Genomic DNA, 22,293 nt, shown 5'->3' on the forward strand with positions numbered 1-22,293 from the left:
TTTGAGCGAGAACTTATTAGAACGTTGAAATTGCAACATTTTTTTTAGTTTGGGGGTAAGATGGTAAATTTGAAGTACAATGGGTTAAAACTGATTTAATTAAATAATAAAAAATTAATACAAATAATTAAAAGTGGATATTATCCAAATAGGAAAAAAAAAAAGAATAATAATAAACTCAAAAGTTCCCCCTTCCTCCTCATCTTGTACTTCAGCTGTTTTGTACCTCATTTTTATCTACCTTTCATCATCAACACAACAGAAGAATTTGGCTACTGCAACCACCTTTTCCTGTTGCATTCGACTCGGTTTTCGACATCGGAGATTGAATATCGAACCAATTAGAATCGGTACTATTTTAAACGAGACCCGTCGAAGGCCAAGGGTATTGAAAGCTCTGCATAATAAAGAGTGTTCATCAAGTCACAGCTTAAGGACACTAAAAATGTCCTCGGACTAATTACTTTCAAGTTATATCGTAACCTTACCGTCACGGTAATGAAACCCCGTAACTCGAGCGAGTAAGTTCAGAGAGATAGAGAGAGAGGGAAGTAGAGAAGAAATAACTCTACTAGAAGTGGTTCAGCTCCCCGGACTATGAGGCTGTCCTTTTCTTCTCCGGCCATTCTAGTTTGCCTCTTGCTGTGCCAGAAAGCCATTGTGTTAGTGTGATCTATTTGTAAATACTAAATGTTTCAATGGCACAAGTTTTTTCGATCTCATGATGAAGATGTGATATGAACATATCGATATCGTGCCCGTTAATGAATTAGAAAACTAGTTAAGAGTATATTTGAGGCATGTTTGGAAGGGATTTGAAATAGGTAAAACTACCCTTCGAAATCAATTTAATGTTTAGTTTTACACCTTTAAACGCAATTTTTATGTCATCAAACGGAATATTAAAAGATTAAGATTATGTTTAGGAGTGATTTTGAATATGAAAAAAAAGTGATTTTAACCGTTTCAAAATCATTTCTAAGAACAGGTAACAAACGAATGTTATAAATCACTAACTAGTTCTGCAGGATATCAAACTCACAATGATGCATCTTCTACTGAAGGAAAATGCTATTAAAAATTCATAATAAGATATATCTACTTACATAAGTTTACCAAAACGCCTCATACGAACTTCCTCAAACACAATATCAACTGCTTCATTTCGCCCCGGGATGAACTCGAGTGATTCGATTCTGGTTGCTCCACCATCAGACTGCCCAAAGACCAACTTCTAACTCAGACAAACAAAATCCCTTTGTTTCAGTCATCAGCATCTGTTCAAGTCTCTTTGTTCCACTGCCAACATGATCACACACAAATATGTTTCAGATCCTATTCTAGATTCATGCAAAAATTTAATGGCCGAAACGAAAATAAAGCATATGTATAAAGTGGAATGTCAACGTACGAGTATTTTTTTACCGAACACGAAAACAGAAATCATTAAATCATCATACCTCTTAGAAAGAGAAGGTATTAACTCCTCACAAACTTGAATAATTACTGAATCGCCTCCCTTCGCCTTAATACGAATCTGTTCAACTTCTGACAATACAAAATGAAACTAACAAACTTAGTGTCTAACTAAAATAATTTTCTATCAGGGAAAAAATCAACTTATTACTAACTAGTTATGCTTTTCTTTGATTTGTCAACCTAATAAGTGCCTCAACCCTATTGTCAACTAGGCCTTCACAGGTTCTTTTCATGTAATATTCAATAAATACTGTAGTAAAGGCCTCAAATCAGACTCCAAACAAAGGCATCTATAATTTAAGAACACATACCAGGAAGGTCTTCTTCAACTGAAGAGTTGCAACTTAGATATAAATTAGCGCACCAATCTAACTCTATGCCTTCACTCTTTGCATACTCTTCTAGCAAGCGGCCAATGAAATTATAAGCAATCATGCTAGTTTCATCACAAACTTCTTGAACCACAAGGTACTGATTCTTAAACGTGCTTGGTTTACTAGGCTCCATCTGAGGTATTGGACACGACATGTTCAAAGAAGTTAAACAGGTTGATTTTGAGTTATAACTTGTAGTGCGATTATCCAACAAAGTATTTGGCGTGTCTTTGATCCCTACTTGTTGGTTAGAAGATAGGTTATATGAATCTGGCTGAACTTTGGATTCCATGAATGAAGGGTGGTAAATAAAAGAAGAATCTAAAGAACCCTCCCTAGTAAATGGGGTAGGTTTAGAACATTCGAAACGCTCCACATCTACATTTTTCAAGGACGCCTGACTAGGAGACAAGATATTCCCCACTGATGCATAATCCAGATTGGCTGGCATTGATTCCCCCATACCTTCAACGAAAACAGAGTGGGGTCCATGGTCTTCTTGAGGCAAGCCATCAAAGATATCATCGTCGTTATCATCATAATCATCGTCACTCTCTTCTAACTCTTCCATATATGCATCGGCAAAGTCATGTTCAAAGTCACAGTTAGGTAGTAAGTCCCAAACTACTTGTTTCATCTGAGCACTCAGACTAAATACATATTCAACCTCGTCTCCAATTTCATCCTGTGGGAGAACTGAATTTGGCGCACTTCGAGAATCTGTTTTTATCATAGCTAAAGCTTTCAAAAGAGACTTTGGCACAGTGTCCATATCACTACATTCAAAAAGATAGTCTGTTAACATCCTCTTAATACCAGATCTTAGACACCTATGAGACACTTCAGCATCAGGATCCAACAAAAACTTCAACCGTTTGAGCTTCTCAATGTTGCAATTCTTACTAACAAACCATATGGCTTTTACTATTTCATTGTGCAAGGTTTTTATTTGGGGTGAGAAGGGATAAAACTCAATTACGGACGAATTATGACGACCTGGTACTAGTTTGAGTGATAAATCAGCCACTGCCATGGCCTTTGCAAGTGATTCTTGCAATTCATCTCCTTCACCAAGCGATGAAAGCATCTTCTTACTAATTTTTGTAAGAAGATTAATAAGACGATCACGACCCCACCCAGGCTTGCGATATTTTATCTGAGGCAAAAATCGAACTCCTTCAAGTTTTCGACGCATAGCTAAGAGAACTTGGGTGGACATGTCTCCTAATCCATAAAGTACCTGTGATGCAGCATCATGGAATGATGTCGTACTGGAAGTCGAAGTTGCTGAGCGTATTCTTCGAAAATTTGTTGTGTCATTGAGAAGTTGAGACAATCGTTTAAAAGTTTCCAATTGATAGCAATCTTGACTTTTCCTTCCTAGAACTTTTGGAATAAATTCTCTGATGACCCTTTTCAGCTTCCATCGAGTTTTTTCCAATTTGACCGAGTCTTCTGAAAGTATTTTAGCAAGACCGTAAAGTCCCCTGGTGCTCAGATCATCGAGACATGACAAGATGAGTTTTCTTACTTTGCAAGTATCTAATATTTGATCAGCTCGAATACCAAGATGCCTTGTTTCAATATTTAACACTCCAAAAGCTTCTTCAACTCTTGTTTTGACAGTCCCAAAAAAAACCTGAAAAGGAGAGATTCAAAATGACAAAACACAGACGATATGGTTCGCATTTTCAAAAAAATGGATAATTATATAAATCATATTGTAAAGTTGGGACTTAAACCTAGCATAGTAGAGAAGGATCCAAAGTTATTTGAGGAAAAAAAGAGGAAGAATTGTTTACTACTGCATTCAAATTTGTACAAAGTAAAGTAATCAAAGGAATGAAAAAGGGGAAAATCTAACTTACATCATCTTCTCTCAGCAACGATTCAGGCAAGTTTCTAACAAGAAAGCCACGAATCATTCATTAGAGTAAGGAAACCAATGTACTGATTTCATATATGATTAGTCAAATACATCTTCAGTTACCGTTTATTCAAAATGTCTGAATGATCAGAATACTTCGGTCCAGATACAGAAGTAGGAAGCCCCAGCAGCCATCTGCATACATTCAACAGATTCAGTTCTTCCAGAAAATCCTACTTACAAACTCCCTCATGAGTTCACAATGAAATACAAAAATTCTAAAACACCATCTCCAACTATAAATTCAAAAAAGAGAATCAGATATCATTCAAATCCAATCCGTTTGTTAGCCGTTCATCCAAAATCACATGCCATAACCATCAATGATACTTATCAATGCCACACTCTAAACTTATTGAATCCGTTTCCGGCAAATCGGAAACTGCAGCATCAACATCCAAACGACTAAAATAAACAAATGCCATCCGAGCACTACATTTATATGCAAACATTCAGCAACTAAACTGAATTCAAACAGAGAAATATGTTGTCAAAATTCTCATATCAATAATTTAGAACTTCCTTATATATTTTTCTGATTCCTCCACACATCGTAAGAACAGAGCGCAAGCAAACAGAATCGTAAAACGATTACGGAAAAAACACATACCTTCTTTTCGATTTCAAAAGCTCCTCTTGACGACGAAGCTGTGACAAAAGTGCTTGAGAATCCGTCTGATAAAACTCCATGGTGCTTGGCCAATGTTACAGTCCAAAAGGGTTTTATTTACAGAAGAATAGGAAGAAGGTGACGTAATAATCTAGCGAAATTAAAATCCGAAAAGAAAAAAAAGGAAAGGTCTAAAGTATTTAACTCGGGTTAAGGACCGGTTCGGTTTAGAAATTAGAGAACCGAACCCAAAAAAAAGTTCAAGTCTTATTAAAACCGAAGAATTACTGCTCCTAAATTATCTTATATATATATATATATATATTATTTTTATTTATTTATTTATTTATTTATTTATTTAATATATCAATTATTATTTTTTAAATTTTTTTTATATGTTTAATGTTTTATTAGATATAAAATTTATTTTCATATTTATTCGATAAATTAATTTAATTTTTGTTACTATGTCAAATATTTGTTAAACAAAAATTTATAATTTGAGAAATTCATTTGATATTTTTTAAAATAGATACAAAATTATATTTATCTAAGAATTAAAGATTACATGATTGTTATTTATGATTTTTCTCGAAAAATATCAATTAAAACTCTTAACTAATTATTACATTTAAATTAAACTCTTAAATCTAAATTAAACTCTTAACTTTTATAGTTAAATCAATTTAAACTTTCTATTAAATTTTTGTTGTAATTAAAGTTTTATAGGTGTATAACACTTTTTCAAATAAAAAAATTAATATTAATTAAAAAAAATTGAAAACCAAATAGAGAATAGTAATTTTTCATATTTTCATCTTCAACTATTTTCTCCACTTAATTACTAATAATATTAATATATTATGGATTTTTTTAATTAAAAATTATTTAAATTATTTTGAGCCAATTTTAAATAAAAACAAATTGAAAATAGCTATTTAGTATTGACAAAAATGGTATAAACTGCTTCAAAAAATGGGTATTATATAAAGAGAATCTTCACCCCTTTCTCCTCATTCACCAAGCTCTTTCCTTTCCTTTTCTTTCCTCCTATAACAGCCCTGATCTTCTCTGCAACTTTATTAATCACTAACGCTATCGCTCATGATTTCTCGACTGTAGGCTATTACCCCGAGCACTTAGCATCCATGGATAAACCCATCGAGCTGTTTGAGTAATGCACGTCGAGGAACAGTAAAACATATCAGAGCATTGAAGAGAAGCTCCATAGATTTGGGACACTCGTTGACAATTTGAAGCACATTGAAGAGACAAACAAGAAGGGTTCTAGCTATTGGTTGGGGTTGAATGAATTTTGCAGACCTGAGCCATGAAGAGTACAAGAGTAAATATTTCGGACGAACGTCGAGTTTCCGAGGAAGAGGTCAACTCATGGGTTTAGTTACAGAGATGTGGAGGAGTTGCTCGAGTCGGTTGATTGGAGAAGTAGAGAAGCTGTTACTCCAGTCAAGAACCAAGGCTCCTGTGGTCGCTTTCTTTTCCTATCTATCTCTACCTAGTTATGGTAAGAGTTCAAAATTTCCCCACATGATAGAAGTATGATTGGAATGCAGGGAGTTTTCGGGGCATTTTCGACCATAGCAGCAGTGGAGAGTATAAACCAAATTGCTTGGTCGACCATGACCGAAGCTTCAACAATGGATGCTATGGCGGTTCGATGGATTACACCTTCGAATACATAATGTCTAATTCTGGACTTCGTAAGGGAGGGAGACTATCCATATCTATCTAATGGAGGAAGGAAGATGTATCAGAGAAGGTAAATACTTAATCTTCTAAACACACATAAATGAAGATTGCATTCCAAATATTTACTAAAAACAGTGTTACTATAATCCCTAGGAACGATTTGAGGTAGTAACCATTAGCGGTTACGAAGACGTGCCAGCAAACGATGAACAGAGTCTCCTAAAAGTATTGATCGAGTCATCAACCTATCATCGTAGCCATTGAGGCTTCTGGTAGAGATTTCCAATTCTATAAAGGGATAAGAACGTAAAGCATCATACTTCCCTTGATAAACAATTCAAAATGGATGGTTTCACCAAGACCTAACTGTGAAATCATTGGGTTGTCCTTCAACTTCACGGGACGTTGTGGAATCGACATGGATCACGGCGTGACAGCCGATGGGTATGGTTCATCACAGGGAACAAACTACATTACAGTAAAGAATTCATATGGACCAAAAGCCGAAGGACTTTGCAGAATCAACCAAATGGCTTCGTATCTAACCAAAGAGAATTAATCCAATGAAGCAAACTCTCTATATATAGTTTGGAGATTTCAATAGAAACAGGAATTTCATTGATAAATGAAATCACAACAGGAACTTGAGAAGGAGATCTTGTGGAATCCTATCGAAAATTTGACAAGACATTTCGTACCTTGCTAAAAAATCAATCCTTGCTTACCAACCACATATTGTCTAACCAAATCCACTCCCTCTCTCGATATGTTCTTCAAAAGATTCAATTCGGGCGGATTCTTCCCTCAACTAAGGAAGAGATCTTGGCGGAATTGCCACATATGAATTTAAGCACAATTTTGCAAAGAAATAGCCCACTTGTTTCTCGAGAAGAGATGGGAAACATGCTCAATATCATTTGATTGAATAGTTGACCCAGCTNATGGCAAGACTAACTGGAGATAGGTTTTACCTAATATATAAAAATATATTCATATGCAGCAGACAAGGGAAATTACTCACTGCAGCATGTCAACAATTTTCCAGGTTTTTTCATATTTATTTGCTAATTTCTAAGATAAAAAAAAAATACATCCCTCCCGTCTCCTCATAATTACGGAATGGACTCGAGTTCGTTCATATAAATAAAGCAAGGTATTTTTCAAGCAACAGCGGGGTCTAAATAATCCTACAAGGATCAAATAGTTAATGATATTAAAAAAATGAGGTCAAATATACCAAAGGATGATCAACTAGAAACTTCGTTGTACTTGAAGACGCAATCGTAGAGCCTTCCTCCAAGAAATTGTGCAACCTCCAGATGCTTTACCTGTAAATCCAGAAAAAGCACTGGTAAATGAACAAATCTGTTTACTGCTTAGGCTAACTTTGAGAAAACAACATTCATGATCACAAAAGTGAAATCATTACCATGCCGATCTTTAGCGAATCACACTTAAATCGAGCATAAAGATTTGTCTCTATTCCACGACCCTGCAAATGTTAAATTAACAAACGAACAGCTCATTAGTCATCCGTTCACTCGTAGAAATATCTATAACCAGGTAGGGGATGTTCATATAATTCAGTTCTCCGTGTCGTTAAAAAAAAAAAAGTCATAACTTTGAAAGCCAAAGTTAGGACTCTTTTAGAAATGTTCTGTGCTTTTAATCATTTTAAGATTACTGAAAAGCAAATGATATAAAAATAGAGTGGGATAAATTATACAAAATACTCCTAAAGTTTGGGGTTTATTTCAATTATGCCACTTTGAAGAGTTCCATTTTACCATCTACTCCCAAAGCTTTGAAGTATTTCTAAATAACATCCTCAAATATGATCAAATGAGTTTCAACTGCAACTGAATAAGAACTATACAGAGGAAAACCAAAATTTTCTGAGACAATAATAAGAAGACAAGACAATTTCATAATTTAACGCACAATAAATTCACTTCAGATTTAATTTTAGTAGTTTATGATGAACTGATAAGAACTCACCATTCCTTCCAAGATAACTAGATCTGCATCAGTTGACAGGTAGCTAAGCTCCTGGGAACCTTGAGTAAGGTCAATGACCTAAAAGGAAACAGAAACATAAATAACTCACCCATAGCTAATAGAACAATTTGAAAAACCAATGAATCCACTCAACAAGTTTAACATAAAAATCTGCATATGTCTTACCGGCAAATCGTTGCCAGAATTGGCAATTAAAAGATTGGCAGTATTGACGCCCACAAGCTCTCCACGGTCATCCTTCAGCTGATAAGTTGCCAAATGTTAAATTAGAAGTGATAAATAAACTGAATTCATAAATACTAAGAAATATTACTCTCAGCTACCTGCGATAAAATTTCAATTAGCTCATGATAAGTTACATCGTTAATCGAGGGCAAGTCATTGGCCGCCAAGACAACCTGCAGATGAAAAGAAAACAAGTTAAATATACTCAACATGGCAACATAGAAAAAGAGTTAATTACAAAAGCAACCTTTTTTTTCCAGAAAAGTACACAATTGGAATTGAAAAAAGCTTTATGGTATCATTCAAGAAAAAGATATCATAGAAACTTAAAAAAGTTCCTGTAGACTCAGATATAGAATGATTACGGGGGGAGTAAAAGTATAAGTATTAACTGCCAAGTAAACTAAAATGTCAACAAGACTGATTCACAGGTTTGATCACTTGTTTCCGGATGAGAGATTATTCTTCATAGGTAGCATACATTGAGCAATATTCACTAAATAAAAAGATCACATGGTAGAAGAAGAAAGGCGCCCATAGTTTACAAGTTAAGAAACGATAAAACACGCCAATTTGGGGAAGGTAAGAGTTGGGATTTCTTTTTACAACCTAATCAGTACAGCTATTTCCGTGCTGAATCTAAAAGTTGAGTTTGAATATAATTTTCCTTTGTACAGAGTTCAGACAGCAAATAGATAATCTATAACTCCTTGACATAAGCATCAAATGAATAATTCAACAGAGCAATCATGCAAGGTACAATTATGAACAACAAAATACAATTTTCTCTTCTTTGTGTGTTACATAACATTTCAATGAATTTCAACTAGCACAAAAACATGTAGTCTAATTTGACAAAAAAGAATTCGATTGTAAATTTTAGAGTTTGCAAATGGAATGATTGTGTATTATGCATAAACCACATCTACAGCTAAACCTGAGTTCCGCGCCGGAGTAACTCTCTAGCAAATGGCAAAATGCCCAAAATAATATCCGCACCGGAATTATCAACAAATATTATAACCTGTAATAATGTAAAAAAGTCCTGTTATACATTCGCTTCAACAAATAACCAAGTTATGAGTTATGGTACGTTCAGATATGAACTTTCATGATAAAAAATAGAACACATGCAGAAAATCACATTCAGAACTAACCTTCTTCCATGACTTTTTACTCCATCTGAGTTTGAATGTGTCCAAATCATCAATCACCCAAGGTCGAGGAACAAGATTTTGACAACTCGCTAAGAAAGACATACCATCCCTTGAGAAAACTTCAGCTAGCTTCAAAACATGAATTAATTTCACATCAAACTAACATTCAAAATGACCTCAAGTAATTAGAATCAGTTATATTTATTAGAAAAAAATAAAGATGTGCATGCATCAAGAAACAATATGAACAACACTTCCCAATGGAAGGTTGACACACCTGAGCCGAACCAAGATCAAAAATATTCCCAGCAAATATTCCTTTAACTAGATTCTCCAAGCGCTTACTATCATCTTCAATGGCATCATTCAGGCGAATGACCTCAGCAAATAAGGATATAGCCTTTGCATTCTCTTCATCCTATTAGTTGGGAAGCAAGATACAAATACATCAGAAGTGTGTAATCATAAATGATGTCATATTACTCATTACTCCCTTTTTTTTCTTTTTCTTTTTTACATCCAAAATCCCTTAGCTATCAACATGTCGGAGAAAATGGTGAATATCACCAAGCTATGTAACATTTAGAAATTAGAAGCTCATGACATCTTCAATAACCCTGATTGCTTGACCCCAGGGAGATTTTAAACCAGTGGTTCCAAGGACCTTTACATCTTTATCAAGTCATAGGGTATCAATGCTAGTCTACACTCTAAAGAGTGTAAATTGATTTCTATCAGTTACAAGAATCATTATTATCCCCCTTTAAGACGTAAGAATTTTCCAATTCCCGCCATTTCTAGGTGACAGTTTTGCAATTTTCTTCTTTTTGAAGCAAGAGAAGAAACATATATACTTGCCTTCACTCTCTTGAATATATCTCTGAATCCCAATTCTCTCAGGACTTGCTCCCGAAGTCTACATAGAAGCTACAATTTTTAATTAGTCAGTCCATGAAAACAAAAAGGCGTAAGCCAAGCATGTTCTTATTCTTAATTTAGGAATGTTAAAATTGGCTTACAATGCAGTCGGGAGGTCCTCCATGACTTTCAGGATCTTTCTTCATGTCATCAAGTATTTGAGCATACCTTCAACAAATTATACAAAAGCACAAAATGAGACCCATATCATTTGTTTCTAGGATAAGTCCCATAGCTGAAACACCATAGAAACTAGTGTATTCTTTAGGTGCAGGAAGGCTAATCTTAAGCTGAAAAACTAATATGATCCAGACGATTAGTTCTTTAAATCAAGAACAATTTCCTAAATAAAGCAGCTATGCTTGCTCTAATATGTTGATCATGATCCTAACTAGGAAGAAGCAAAGTAATTTTTTTTGAAAAATGAGGCAGAATGAAAAAAATATATATTTGATGTAACAACATGCAAAGGAAGTTCACCTCTGGGCAAATTTTTCAGCTTTAGCCTCGGCATCTGGGACTGTGGGATCACTCGCCGCCCGTTCTCTAGAAATGTCAAACCAATATCAATAAGATTGGGGAAGTACCACCAAAGTCTCAGATAGCCATCAATATTTTTCTAAACTTGACACTTATAAACACAAAAAAAACGGGAAAACAACGTGAAGGAACAAGGAAAGGGCAGAAAATCTTCATGGAAAAAGTGAAGATCAAAGAAAAAATCACAAAGATAGCTGTATATTGCCGATTGCACAAGTTAAACAAGAAAAACGAACGATGAGTTAGATCCAACAAATTTTTTTTAACCGAAAGAAAACCAATCTCGACTATCAATCAGACTAAAATCTCTCTATCTGCTAGGCATTCAAAAAGACAAGAGCAACCGATTAAACAGAAACAAAGATTCAATAAATCAGACAAATCCACATCGCAAACTAGAACAGATTGATCGAATACGCAATTAAAAGAGACGGAAACAGAAGCGAAATTGAAGAAATAGAGAAATCAGATGTACTTGAAGGAAGGGATGGAATTGTAGAAGACGTCGATCCATGAGAGCTCAATGGGCGTGGGTTTGCGAGGATTATCGGAAGGGAAACGGTAAGGGATGGTGCAGGCTCTGTAATTGGACTCAATCGGTGTGAGCAGCAGTGGAAATGGCACTAGCTCCGATGCGCTCTCCATCTCCGGCGAGCTAAGATGTGATGCGACTGCGATCTTGGTAGCTTCCCGAGGTTTTTCGCTTGAAACGCAGGCTCTCATGCAGAGCAATCGAAGCAGCAGAGGGAAGAGGAAAATCGGACCACGCTGGGAGAGGGAAATATTAGGAAACGACGTGTCGTTTTATTTATTTATTTCATCGGCTCATAGTCCTTCCTTTATGTAATGTTGTTTATATTACTTAATTATTAATAATGTTATAGTTTATTAATTTGACAAATTTGAACTTTATTAGCGTGATTAATGCCTTAATTAATTTAGTTAACCACAATTAGCCACATGTTAACTCCATCTCTTACTCATTTATTAATATGTCAACGTCAGCATAGTTCAACTAGTTCAACTAGCTAAGACGTATGCTCTCGATTAATAGATCAAATATCTAAATTTCGGACCTTCATACGATGTTAAATTCAACAAATAAAAACATTAACACGGTGGAATATACAATTTTTTTGCAAATTTAAACCTCAACAACTTGATAAATCTTCCAATTAAGGAAGAGTCGTAACTTCTAAAAATGCGAACCAAAATGAACATAAAATGACGTTAAGTTCTTTATCCCAATTCGAGTATAGCTTAGTCGATAAATACATCAATTAATATCTTAAAGGTTAATGGTTCGAGACTCCAACCCTACAACAGCTAACCTTAAAGAATATTTTTGACTATGTAAGGACATTTTTCTATTCAACGGGTGGGATTGAAGATTTAAACTTTTGACCTTCTAGTCAATGGTGCATGTCTAAACCAGTTGAATTTTTTCCTAAACCGAACATAACTCGACAAGTTAAAGTACATGCTCTCGACGACCAAAAAATCAAATATTGCATATTCCTAAAAGAAAAATCATCTTACCAACGACAACCGAAATTGGATATAACTCGATAACTAAGATACAAGATCTCCAATACACATATAAATATATATCGACACATATTTTGCAAATCATATCTTCATATTTTGATCTCAGGAACAATTCCAAACAATCCTATAAAAAAGAAAAGCTTCAAATACCTCTTGAGTTCGCAAGCTTGTGTTGAGGATTGTTGGGAGTGAGTCCCACACTGGTTAATTTAGTGCATGATCATGGGTTTATAGTAAAGAAATACATCTCCATTGGTACGAGGCTTTTTGGGGAAGCCCAAAGCAAAGCCATGAGAGGTTATGTTCAAAGTGGACAATATCATACCATTGTGGAGAGTCGTGATTCTAACAGCTTGGCCCTCCATCGACCCATTCTAACAGAACACAGAAGCAATAAGCAAGAACATAGCGATATTGCATCAAAGATATTGGTTTCAAGATTTCACAAGCTACAAGTGCATAAGACAATGTTTAAAAACGTAAGAACATGGCTTGCAACATAAATAAGGTAAAATCATATGATTTGTTGTAAGGCTAAGCACAAGGGGGAGGGATTTGGGTGCCAATATATTTGGCTCTAACATATTTGCAAGTAGAAGAAGGGTGATTTTGACCTGATGAAAGAAGCAAGTGAACATTTTCAAGGTTCACATTCTGACATGGGAATCCCTTGCTGCATTCTAATGCCACAGCCACCTTAGAGGAAGAGGTTCCTTTTATGTTCTTGAAGTAAATATCACTCAGCTTCACTAGAGATGGTGCCTGTTCAAATGCATCACGTTCATATAATCATTTTTTGCAATGATTTTGAAATTTGTTTAGGAGACGATTTTTTATGACCTGAACTTTCAAAAAAACATGTTAGATCGTATCTTTTTTGTCCATAAACTTTTGTGTTTATTCTATTTTTGGTTTTATAGCTTTCAAAATGTCCTTTTTCGTTCAAAAGTTTTGAGAATGTCTATTTTGGTGTCTCCAAACTTTCAATAATTTTCTTTTTGAAAGTCCACCGACTAGGTATCAAAATAGCTAAAAATTCGGCAACTAAAAGACTTAATAGAAGATTGAACAAATTTGCAACTTCAGAGGGTGGGACAAAACGAACTTGAAAGTCTAAGGACTAAAATGAGATATAAACAAACTTGAGAGTCTAAGGACTAAAATGAGATATAAACGAACTTGAGAGTCTAAGGACTAAAACGAGATATAAACGAACTTGAGAGTCTAAGGACTAAAATGAGATATAAACGAACTTGAAAGTATAAGGATTAAAAACGAGATATAAACGAACTTGAAAGTCTAAGGATTAAAATGAGATATAAACAAACTTGAAAGTCTAAGGACTAAAATGAGATATAAACTTAACAAATATTATACCGTTACCGTTCTCACGTGAAGGAAACTTTGCAATCACTTTTTTGAAAAAAGAAATATATATATTGAGAGAGCACTGGCATACCTTAAAAGAACAAGATCTGAATGGACAGTACGATTGATCAATGATAATTGGATTGGACACATTGTTCATGGCGAAGTTCTTAAATGTCATGTTTGTGGCTGAGCTGCTGCCAGGAGAATTTGGCCATGTCTTGATTCTGATCCCATTGGTGGTACCTGTGAGGCTACAATTTTTTACTACTAATCCGCTTACATCTCCTTCATTTTGATATCTTCCCAAGCTTCCAACACTGCAATGAACAAAACACATGTTGTCCAGAATGCTGTTTCTAGTAAGCTGAATACAAGTTCATGATGACAGAAGCATAAAACTTGTTGGCAGCAATCTATGTACCTGATCCCATGACCTGGTCCACAATCGATGCCGGTGATTGTGACTTGAGAGTTCCCTTGTCCAATGGATATGCAATCGTCGCCAGTTTGAATATGTGATCGAGAAAGATGGATGTTCGAGCTTCGGTCGATGTGGATACCATCCGTGTTGGGACTATTTGCTGGAGCTGAAATCTTGAGATTGCTACCTCTGAACCTCTTGCATTGTACTAAAGCCAAGTGAAAGAATTTGCTGTTTAGCGAAGTTATGCGTCGAACAACCGTGTTATTCATAGCCACGAATTTCAAGTTCTGAAAAAGAACTGAATCATTGTAAGAATCTTGCTAATGTTACAAATGGCAGCCAACAACAGCAACAGAACAGTTTTGCAATTCCTAATATTTTAAGGCATGAGTTTGAAATGATTCTTTGAAATAATTTCACTAGTTCTTACAATTTCTAATGTTTCAAGACACAAATTGGTTAAGAATCAAACAGAACAAAATGTGGAATGGAACTTACAGTAGGAAGGAGATTGCAATTGTGGTCATCAAGGCAGTTGTTGAATGGCCACGCCTCAGCGCCTCGGCCATCGAAGGTTCCACCTCCAGTCAACGTTAGCCCCTCCATCCATCTGAACTCAATCCAGCCTGCACCAGAACCATACTTTGACAGGTCTGTTGATGCCTTCAAATATCCCTGCAAAAGAAAATTCGAGCTCAAACCAAACGGACCCGACGTAAAAAGATGAAAATACGTAGAAGATTAGACCCTTGCCTTCATTTTAACCGTTAGAGACGACACATTTTTGCAAGGGCCTGAAAATTTAACTGGACCAACCAAATAGGTTCCTTTTGGAATCAGGAAAGTTACCACTCCAGCTGAACCACAGGCCATTCTCCATGTTTCTGAGAAGGCCTGAATCACAAGCAAATGAAAACTTCTGAAAAGTGTTCTTAATCTTTTACTCTTTTAAGGGTGTGTTTGAGAGCATTTTTTGCAGGACCAAAACCACTTCCTACTCAAGAACATCATAATATATTGTTGAGTTTAGAAAACAAAACAAATTGGTGTATGAGAAATCTTACATATATAGTAACTTTTAACCCTGTGATTGTTATGGAGCACCTAAAACCCCTTTTTAACAGGATTGAATCAAACATAAAGTAATGAATCAAACTCTCCATTTGGAAGGAAACTGATTTTTCATTTCCAGCATGCAAGAAATTGAGCTAAGTAGCAGAACACATGTGACTGAACAATTCTAAACGGAAAAGCAAAAAATGGCACAAAAATTACAGGAAATTGCAGCAGCGACGAGGCTCAACGGATGAAGGGAGAAACAGAGATTAAGGTATTCGGTTCATCAAATAAAATCTCAAGGAAAATCAACACAAACAAACATAGAACAGACATTGCTATCATCAGTTAAGCCATTTGCTCGAGCACCAAAGCTTCTAACACTGAAAACACGAGAACTCTTAGCTCTGTAACGCAATAAGCTTCCTGAAATGTCTGCTTCCAATATTCCTCTACTAAGAACTGAGCTAAAACAGGAAGATGAGAGCACCAAGAACAGTGTGGTGCGAAAGGGGAAATTCATGCTAATAGCTTAACAACCTTGCTTCTGCTCAGTGAAATTGAAATCGGAAGAGATTGTTTTAACTTACCGATTCATGAATGGAAGAGTACTTGGCTTTAAATTCGCAATCGGAGATGCTGAGAAAATGGAGGCGATTTTGAATTCGCCATTGTTAACTGTCGCTAACTCCCTTCCCCCCACTAAGTCTCTGGTTGTTAACCGTCGCAGGAATGGAAAAGAGAAATAAATCGGCCATCGCTCCGGCAACCGGAAGCTCGTCGGACCGCCAGACCGGCGAGGAGGTTGAGATTGGGCGTTACTTGAAAGAACTGCAGGGAGATCGTGTGCCTTGCGCGCCATTGTTCTTGTTGATTCATGCAATATGGAAGATTCTCTCTTATATATTCATTCATTCATATTTCATACCATAAATTTGAATCTTATATACTAATTTATGATTTAAGATTTGATTTTAAAAATTATTTCCCAATTTTTTTTACAATAAAACAAGTTTTACCCCTCTTTTTTTTTTTTTTTTTTTTTAATCTCTAAATATTTATCGAATATTTAAGCATATGCTTGAGAAAAAAATAAAAAGAGATAAATTTTAAGCTGGTTGAGAATGAGAGGGTTGAAGGGAAGGGCAGAAATGGAAAACTTTGACAAACATGAGGGGTAATTTTGTCAAAATGGAGGCATTTTTAACCGACGACACTCTCATGTAACTCTAGAACCCAATTGCTAACTTAAGACTAGCTCATATCCTCGATCAAAAGTTAGAGACTCGAGTTATTGTCAACAAATACAAATCGTCTTAGCTTTACCAAAATGGAATAGGTTTCAACTTGCCATAGCAAATTACGGAGTTTATGATTCTCAAGTTGATTCCTGTTGTGGCAAGAGAAACGGATTTGAAAAATGTCATCGCAATGTAGCTGATAATTTTGCACTAATAAACATACGAGAGAAACTTGAAAGTACATTAAATTTATTGTTCGTGGTTATTAGAGAACATGCAAATTTTAGATTCTCATTCAAGGGCTATTACGAGATAGCCGCATTGAATAATTTGTTCTCATTTTAGATTGAGGATGTTCGAAAAATCTATAATCAAGCTCAATTTCACCGCTAGCAGATATCGTCTTACTTATCACCGTCAACCTCACGATTTTAAAACATGTCTACTAGGAAGAGGTTTCCACACCTTTATAAAGAATGTTTCGTTCCCCTCCCCAACCGATGTGGATCTCCAACAGGTGTTTGGCTCTAATGTCATTTGTAACAGCTCAAGCTCACTGTTAGTAGATATTATCAATTTTAGTTAAAAAAAGAAACGTAAGCGGTGGGCTTGAGTCGTTACAATCATCCTGTTTTATCTTCAAGTAGTTCGTGTTTACGCATTTTCTTGCCAAAAGAGAAGAGAGAAGTCTATCTCTAGAGAGGATAGAGGATGGGGATGGAGGTTGATTCATTCACTAAATAAATGAAATGGAATGATTAATAAAAGGGCTAGCATCATGATAATGTAGCAAATAATTACCTACATGTACATCTTAGAAGCTATCAACCCTAATGATTTTGCTTTGTAAAAAATTATAAGAAGCTTAAGAGGAAGAACATGGCACAAACAAGACAATACCTTTTACTATAACTATGTCAGCCTCATTTTTTTGCCTTTGCAAACCTAAGGCATCGGTACTTTTCACCACTTACAGTAATTTCAAGAGCTCCATCTTGATTGTCTTGATTTGATGCAGTTCCCATTAGCACACTTTTTTCCTTTTCCAGATTTTCCTTCTCCATCTTCAACCTCGCTTCTTGTCGGGCGATCTCGGCCTAAAAGAGCAGAGGAAAAAAAGAAATCAAAACATGATGATAAGCCATCTTTGGTTTCACATTTATCATTATCATTGTTTTCAGCAGTAGAAGAAGTTTTCTTTTTAGAAGGATGAATGGCTCAATTGATTGAAGCACAACAAGGGGAGGAAAAACATTAATCAAGCACCTCTTTACTTGAATTGTTCTATTGACTACTCGATACAACCAGTATATGTGAGATCCCACGTCGGTTGGGGAGGAGAACAAAACATTCTTTATAAGAGTGTGGAAACATCTCCCTGGTAGACGCGTTATAAAAACCTTGAGGGGAAGCCCGAAAGTGAAAGCCCAAAGAGGACAATATCTGCTAGTGGTGAGCTTAGGCTGTTACATACCTATTGGGTAACTTCGAGTTGTTCTGCACCTAACTCGTAGACTTGAAGGCAAGAAAAGATAATCTATGTGATTGTTGCTAACTTAGTTGTCTGGCTAGAGCTGAATTTACTATGTTGTGCTGCACCATTAAAACTAATAGAATTGCCAGTTTGGTTCACTAGTCGACTTTATATAACCTGAAATTTAAGAAACCAAGTCTATTTGTTTGTCCTAAACCACAGGTTTACTGATCTTACTAGTTACTAATTTATGTCGATCATAAACCTACGAACCTATAAACCAACCCATGAATCTATAGCTCGTTCCTTTACATGAACTCGGACAATCCAACTCTAGACTCCATCAACCTAAGTTTCAAACTCTTTGAAACCATATGAACTCAGACTATCCAACTCCAAGCTCCATAAACCTACGTTCCAAATTACTTGAAATCATATGAACTCAGACTATCCAACTTCAAGCTCGAAAATCATATGAACTCGGACTATCCAACTCTAGGCTCCATAAACCTAAGTTTCAAACTCTTTGAAACCATATAAACTCAGACTATCCAACTCCAAGCTCCATAAACCTAGTTCCAATCTACTTGAAATCATATGAACTCAGATTATCCAACTCCATGCTCGATCATATGAACTTGGACTATCCAACTCCAAGCTCCATAAACCTAAGTTTCAAACTCTTCGAAACCATATGAACTCAGACTATCTAACTCCAGGCTCCATAAACCTAAGTTCCAAACTCTTCGAAACCATATGAACTCAGACTATCTAACTCCAGGCTCCATAAACCGAAGTTCCAAACTACTTGAAATCATATGAACTCAGACTATCCAACTCCAGGCTCCAAAATCATATGAACTCGGACTATCCAACTCCACGCTCCATAAACCTAAGTTTTAAACTCTTTGAAACCATATGGACTTGGACTATCCAACTCCATGATCCATAAACCTAAGTTCCAAACTCTTCGGAACCATATGGACTCGAACTATCCAACTCCAGGCTCCATAAACCTAAGTTCCAAACTGTTTGAACCATATGGACTTGGACTATCCTACTCCAGGCTCCATAAACCTAAGTTCCAAACTCTTTAAAACCATATAAACTCGAACTATCCAACTCTAGGCTCCATAAGCCTAAGTTCCAAAATCTTTAAAACCATATGGACTTGGACTATCCAACTCCATGCACCATAAACCTAAGTTCCAAATTCTTTAAAACCGTATGGACTTGGATTATCCAACTCCAGGCTCCATAAACCTAAAGTTCCAAACACTTTGAAACCATATGGACTCAGACCATCCAATTCAAACTCGAGGCTCCATAAACCTAAGTTTCAAACTCTTTGAAACCATATGAACTCGAACTATCCAACTCCAGGCCCCATAAATCTAATTTCCCAACTCTTTAAAACCATATGTCAAACATCCCATGGGAACTTATCATCCCGCATTCCTTGTCTTTTCTTCCTGGATTTGGAGCGAAACATGAAAATAAAAAAAACAAGGGAAACGGGCATCCTATAGTTCATGCAGTAATGGCTGGTGAAGTCCAGAAAACAAGCATTTGACTACCCAAAAGGTGAGAGACACACAGCAGGGGAAGAAATAAAGAAGGTGAAATGCTTAATTTGAATAGATAGCAGAAAGGCATCCTACTACACATGAGCTCTCGTTACCTTATTTTTTAACTGAAATTTCTAACACAACAAGATAATGTGTAGCGTAATTAGGAAAGAACAACCAAGAATTCAGCCCTAATAATTATGCTATGAACAAGGCTAAAACATATCAATTATGAAACGGTAAGATAGAGTAGCAAAACTCTTCATTTCCACATTACATAAGCATTAAGAAACTCAGATGGCAAGCATTCACGTTACATCGAGCATGTATAAGAGAAGTAGCGAAAACAGAATACTTTTCTTAATTAAACATAGCGTGAGCGATAAAAATGTGCACGTATATCCATCGAAACTCACCGGTAATCTCCAATGAACGGTCCTATCTAACAAAAAATACAGAGAGATAAAGAGAAACAAACGAAAACAAGAGCAAATAAAGAGAATTCAATCGAGCACCTCGCGACGGGAGAGCTCAGCCTTCCAAGCAGCTTCGCGCTCAGCAACCTCACGCTCACGCTCTTCGATGTAACTCTGCATCTCTCTCTCCTTCATGATTCGATCTTGAATATCCGCATCCAAAGCTTCCTTGAGCTCCTCCACGAATTTATCCACCACCGCCTTTATTCTCAGAGACATCACCAACTCCTCCCAATTACACTTCGAAACCTTCAATTTCTCAATCCAACAACAACAACAAAGACCTCTCCGAGAATCTCAGCCAGCTTCCACAAACGTCTGCAACGAAATTTCTGGTTAGGTTTCGGCATGTGAAGAAGCCATGGCGGATGGTGAATGAATGACTTTCTTCACAGAGGAAAAATGGATGAGAGAGAGAGGGAGAGAGAGGAGAGAGAAAGAGAGAGTGCCCCAAAACGAAAGAATCAGTGGACCTTAGTCCTAATTGGAGCCGGGCTTTCTACGGCCGCTATTTGCTCTCTAGCCTGACCCACAAGAAATCGAAACGGTGCGTTTTATTCTACAACGACGACAGCAAATTAAAAAAAAAAAAAAAAACTAATTTCCAAAATTACTTGTAAAATATATTTTTAATAATTTAAATAGCACGAAAAATATTTAAAAGTGTATAATTAATTATTAAAATATAGTTTTAAATTAATAAAAACATATTTTAAAATAATTTTAACGAAGATAAAAACAATTTAAATTATTTAAATTTTGTTCTTGGTATATTACTAATATGAGCTAGTAATAGAGCGGTTTAATGGTTGTTGATTCTACGGTACTTGAAATATAGATTCTCGAGATGCACTATTGGTGTGCAAAACGGTCTGAAATTTAATGACGAATGAGTGATCTGATTGGTGAATAGCTCCCGAAAGGTCTGATTGAGCGGTTACAAGAGAATTATTGATCTCTCTTTCTCATTTTGACCTTTTCGACAAACTCCCCCGAGACTCATGTCTATTCAGTATGCCCCACCTGATCGTATCTCACCCGAGTCATTGGGACACCTGTCGACTTCTGGGTGTCGCCCGAGATTGCAGGAGGAAGATTTTTCTAAAAGAAAGTTGTCGGTTACTTAAAAATTGTTCTTGAATATATTAGATATTACTAATATGAGCTAGTAGTGGAGCGATTTAATGGTTGTTGATTCTACGGTACTTGAAACATAGATTCTCGAGATGCACTATTCGTGAGCAAAACGGTTCAAAATTCAATGACGATTGAGTGATCTGATTGGTGAATAGCTTCCGAAAGGTCTAATTGAGCGGTTACGAGAGAATTACTAATCTCTCTTTCTCATTTTGACCCTTTCGACAAACTCCCCCGAGACCCGTGTCTGTTCAGTATGCCCCACCTGATCTAGTATCTCACTCGAGTCATTAGAACACCTGTCGACTACTGGGTGTCGCCCGAGATTGTAGGATGAAGATTTTTCTAAAAGAAAGTTGTCAATTACTTAAATGGGCTACACTGATGGTGAATAACTCCCAAAAGGTCCATTGAGCGGTTACGAGAGAACTACTAATCTCTCTTTCTCATTTTGACCCTTTCGACAAACTCCCCCAAGACCCGTGTCTATTCAGTATGCCCCACCTGATCTAGCATCTCACCCGAGTCATTAGAACACCTGTCGACTTCTGGGTGTCGCCCGAGATTGCAGGATGAAGATTTTTCTAAAAGAAAGTTGTCGGTTACTTAAATGGGCAACACTGATTCGAAACACGGGAAACCGTAACCTAGAGATATATAACCGATCGAAAATTAAATTAAAATTCTTAGGTTAACTTCAATTAAATCTCAATTTTTGTTTTTATTATATTGCAAATAAATTTAGGAATTTTCCGTTATTTCCTTAAAATATGGACAATAACAAAAAAGTAAATAATTAAGGGAAAATTTGATGAAATTATTTCCTAAATCATAATATTTTTATTTTCCAAATTTATTAAAATCGTTCAAACGATATTAATACACCATTTATTTAATTTTGGTTTTTTCTCAATTTATCTATCACCTTTTTCCCCTTTTATCTGCAAAATTTATTTCAACTTTAACTGATTGTTTAGGTCTAAAGACTAATCTCGTGACAATTTTTCATACGTAATAAAAAAAAAAAAAAAAAAAAAAC

The 22,293-nt window shown here is 35.9% G+C and overlaps 4 protein-coding genes and 1 pseudogene across 8 annotated transcripts; 1 reads left to right on the forward strand and 4 right to left on the reverse strand.

Moving 5' to 3' along the window:
• Positions 1-59: 59 nt before the first annotated feature.
• LOC111811661 lies at positions 60-4,495 on the reverse strand. Of its 3 annotated transcripts, none has more exons than XM_023698651.1 (8): positions 4,391-4,495; positions 3,844-3,915; positions 3,722-3,755; positions 1,791-3,492; positions 1,461-1,545; positions 1,107-1,299; positions 489-642; positions 60-397 (listed from the first exon to the last, which is right to left on the reverse strand). In XM_023698651.1, the coding sequence occupies exons 1-6, from the start codon at positions 4,468-4,470 to the stop codon at positions 1,212-1,214; spliced, it is 2,061 nt and encodes a 686-aa protein (XP_023554419.1). In that variant the 5' UTR covers positions 4,471-4,495; the 3' UTR covers positions 60-397; positions 489-642; positions 1,107-1,211. The 3 variants fall into 3 exon arrangements, with proteins under 3 accessions (XP_023554419.1, XP_023554418.1, XP_023554420.1); XM_023698650.1 differs by having other exon boundaries at positions 61-397; positions 1,461-1,548; XM_023698652.1 differs by lacking the exon at positions 4,391-4,495 and having other exon boundaries at positions 62-397; positions 1,461-1,548; positions 1,791-3,491; positions 3,720-3,755; positions 3,844-3,883.
• An 870-nt stretch (positions 4,496-5,365) lies between these two features.
• LOC111776436 lies at positions 5,366-6,659 on the forward strand (annotated as a pseudogene).
• Positions 6,660-7,128: 469 nt separating this feature from the next.
• On the reverse strand, positions 7,129-11,762 carry LOC111811722 (uncharacterized protein At2g17340-like). Of its 2 annotated transcripts, none has more exons than XM_023698738.1 (12): positions 11,435-11,762; positions 10,900-10,965; positions 10,521-10,587; positions 10,360-10,417; positions 9,779-9,919; positions 9,502-9,630; positions 9,282-9,368; positions 8,443-8,517; positions 8,285-8,362; positions 8,099-8,176; positions 7,530-7,592; positions 7,129-7,428 (listed from the first exon to the last, which is right to left on the reverse strand). In XM_023698738.1, the coding sequence occupies exons 3-12, from the start codon at positions 10,541-10,543 to the stop codon at positions 7,348-7,350; spliced, it is 813 nt and encodes a 270-aa protein (XP_023554506.1). In that variant the 5' UTR covers positions 10,544-10,587; positions 10,900-10,965; positions 11,435-11,762; the 3' UTR covers positions 7,129-7,347. The 2 variants fall into 2 exon arrangements, with proteins under 2 accessions (XP_023554506.1, XP_023554505.1); XM_023698737.1 differs by having other exon boundaries at positions 10,360-10,428.
• A 1,159-nt stretch (positions 11,763-12,921) lies between these two features.
• LOC111811746 (exopolygalacturonase) lies at positions 12,922-16,273 on the reverse strand. 2 transcript variants are annotated; one of them, XM_023698768.1, is made up of 6 exons: positions 15,949-16,273; positions 15,056-15,196; positions 14,801-14,977; positions 14,300-14,589; positions 13,967-14,195; positions 12,922-13,269 (listed from the first exon to the last, which is right to left on the reverse strand). In XM_023698768.1, the coding sequence occupies exons 2-6, from the start codon at positions 15,173-15,175 to the stop codon at positions 13,042-13,044; spliced, it is 1,044 nt and encodes a 347-aa protein (XP_023554536.1). In that variant the 5' UTR covers positions 15,176-15,196; positions 15,949-16,273; the 3' UTR covers positions 12,922-13,041. The 2 variants fall into 2 exon arrangements, with proteins under 2 accessions (XP_023554536.1, XP_023554538.1); XM_023698770.1 differs by having other exon boundaries at positions 15,693-16,273.
• Positions 16,274-17,311: 1,038 nt separating this feature from the next.
• Positions 17,312-20,582, reverse strand: LOC111811832. Its single transcript, XM_023698874.1, has 2 exons — positions 20,157-20,582; positions 17,312-17,696 (listed from the first exon to the last, which is right to left on the reverse strand). The coding sequence occupies exons 1-2, from the start codon at positions 20,334-20,336 to the stop codon at positions 17,523-17,525; spliced, it is 354 nt and encodes a 117-aa protein (XP_023554642.1). The 5' UTR covers positions 20,337-20,582; the 3' UTR covers positions 17,312-17,522.
• Positions 20,583-22,293: the final 1,711 nt, after the last annotated feature.

The sequence above is a fragment of the Cucurbita pepo genome, chromosome LG15 (assembly GCF_002806865.2).
Source record: "Cucurbita pepo subsp. pepo cultivar mu-cu-16 chromosome LG15, ASM280686v2, whole genome shotgun sequence".
NCBI classification, from domain to species: domain Eukaryota; kingdom Viridiplantae; phylum Streptophyta; class Magnoliopsida; order Cucurbitales; family Cucurbitaceae; genus Cucurbita; species Cucurbita pepo.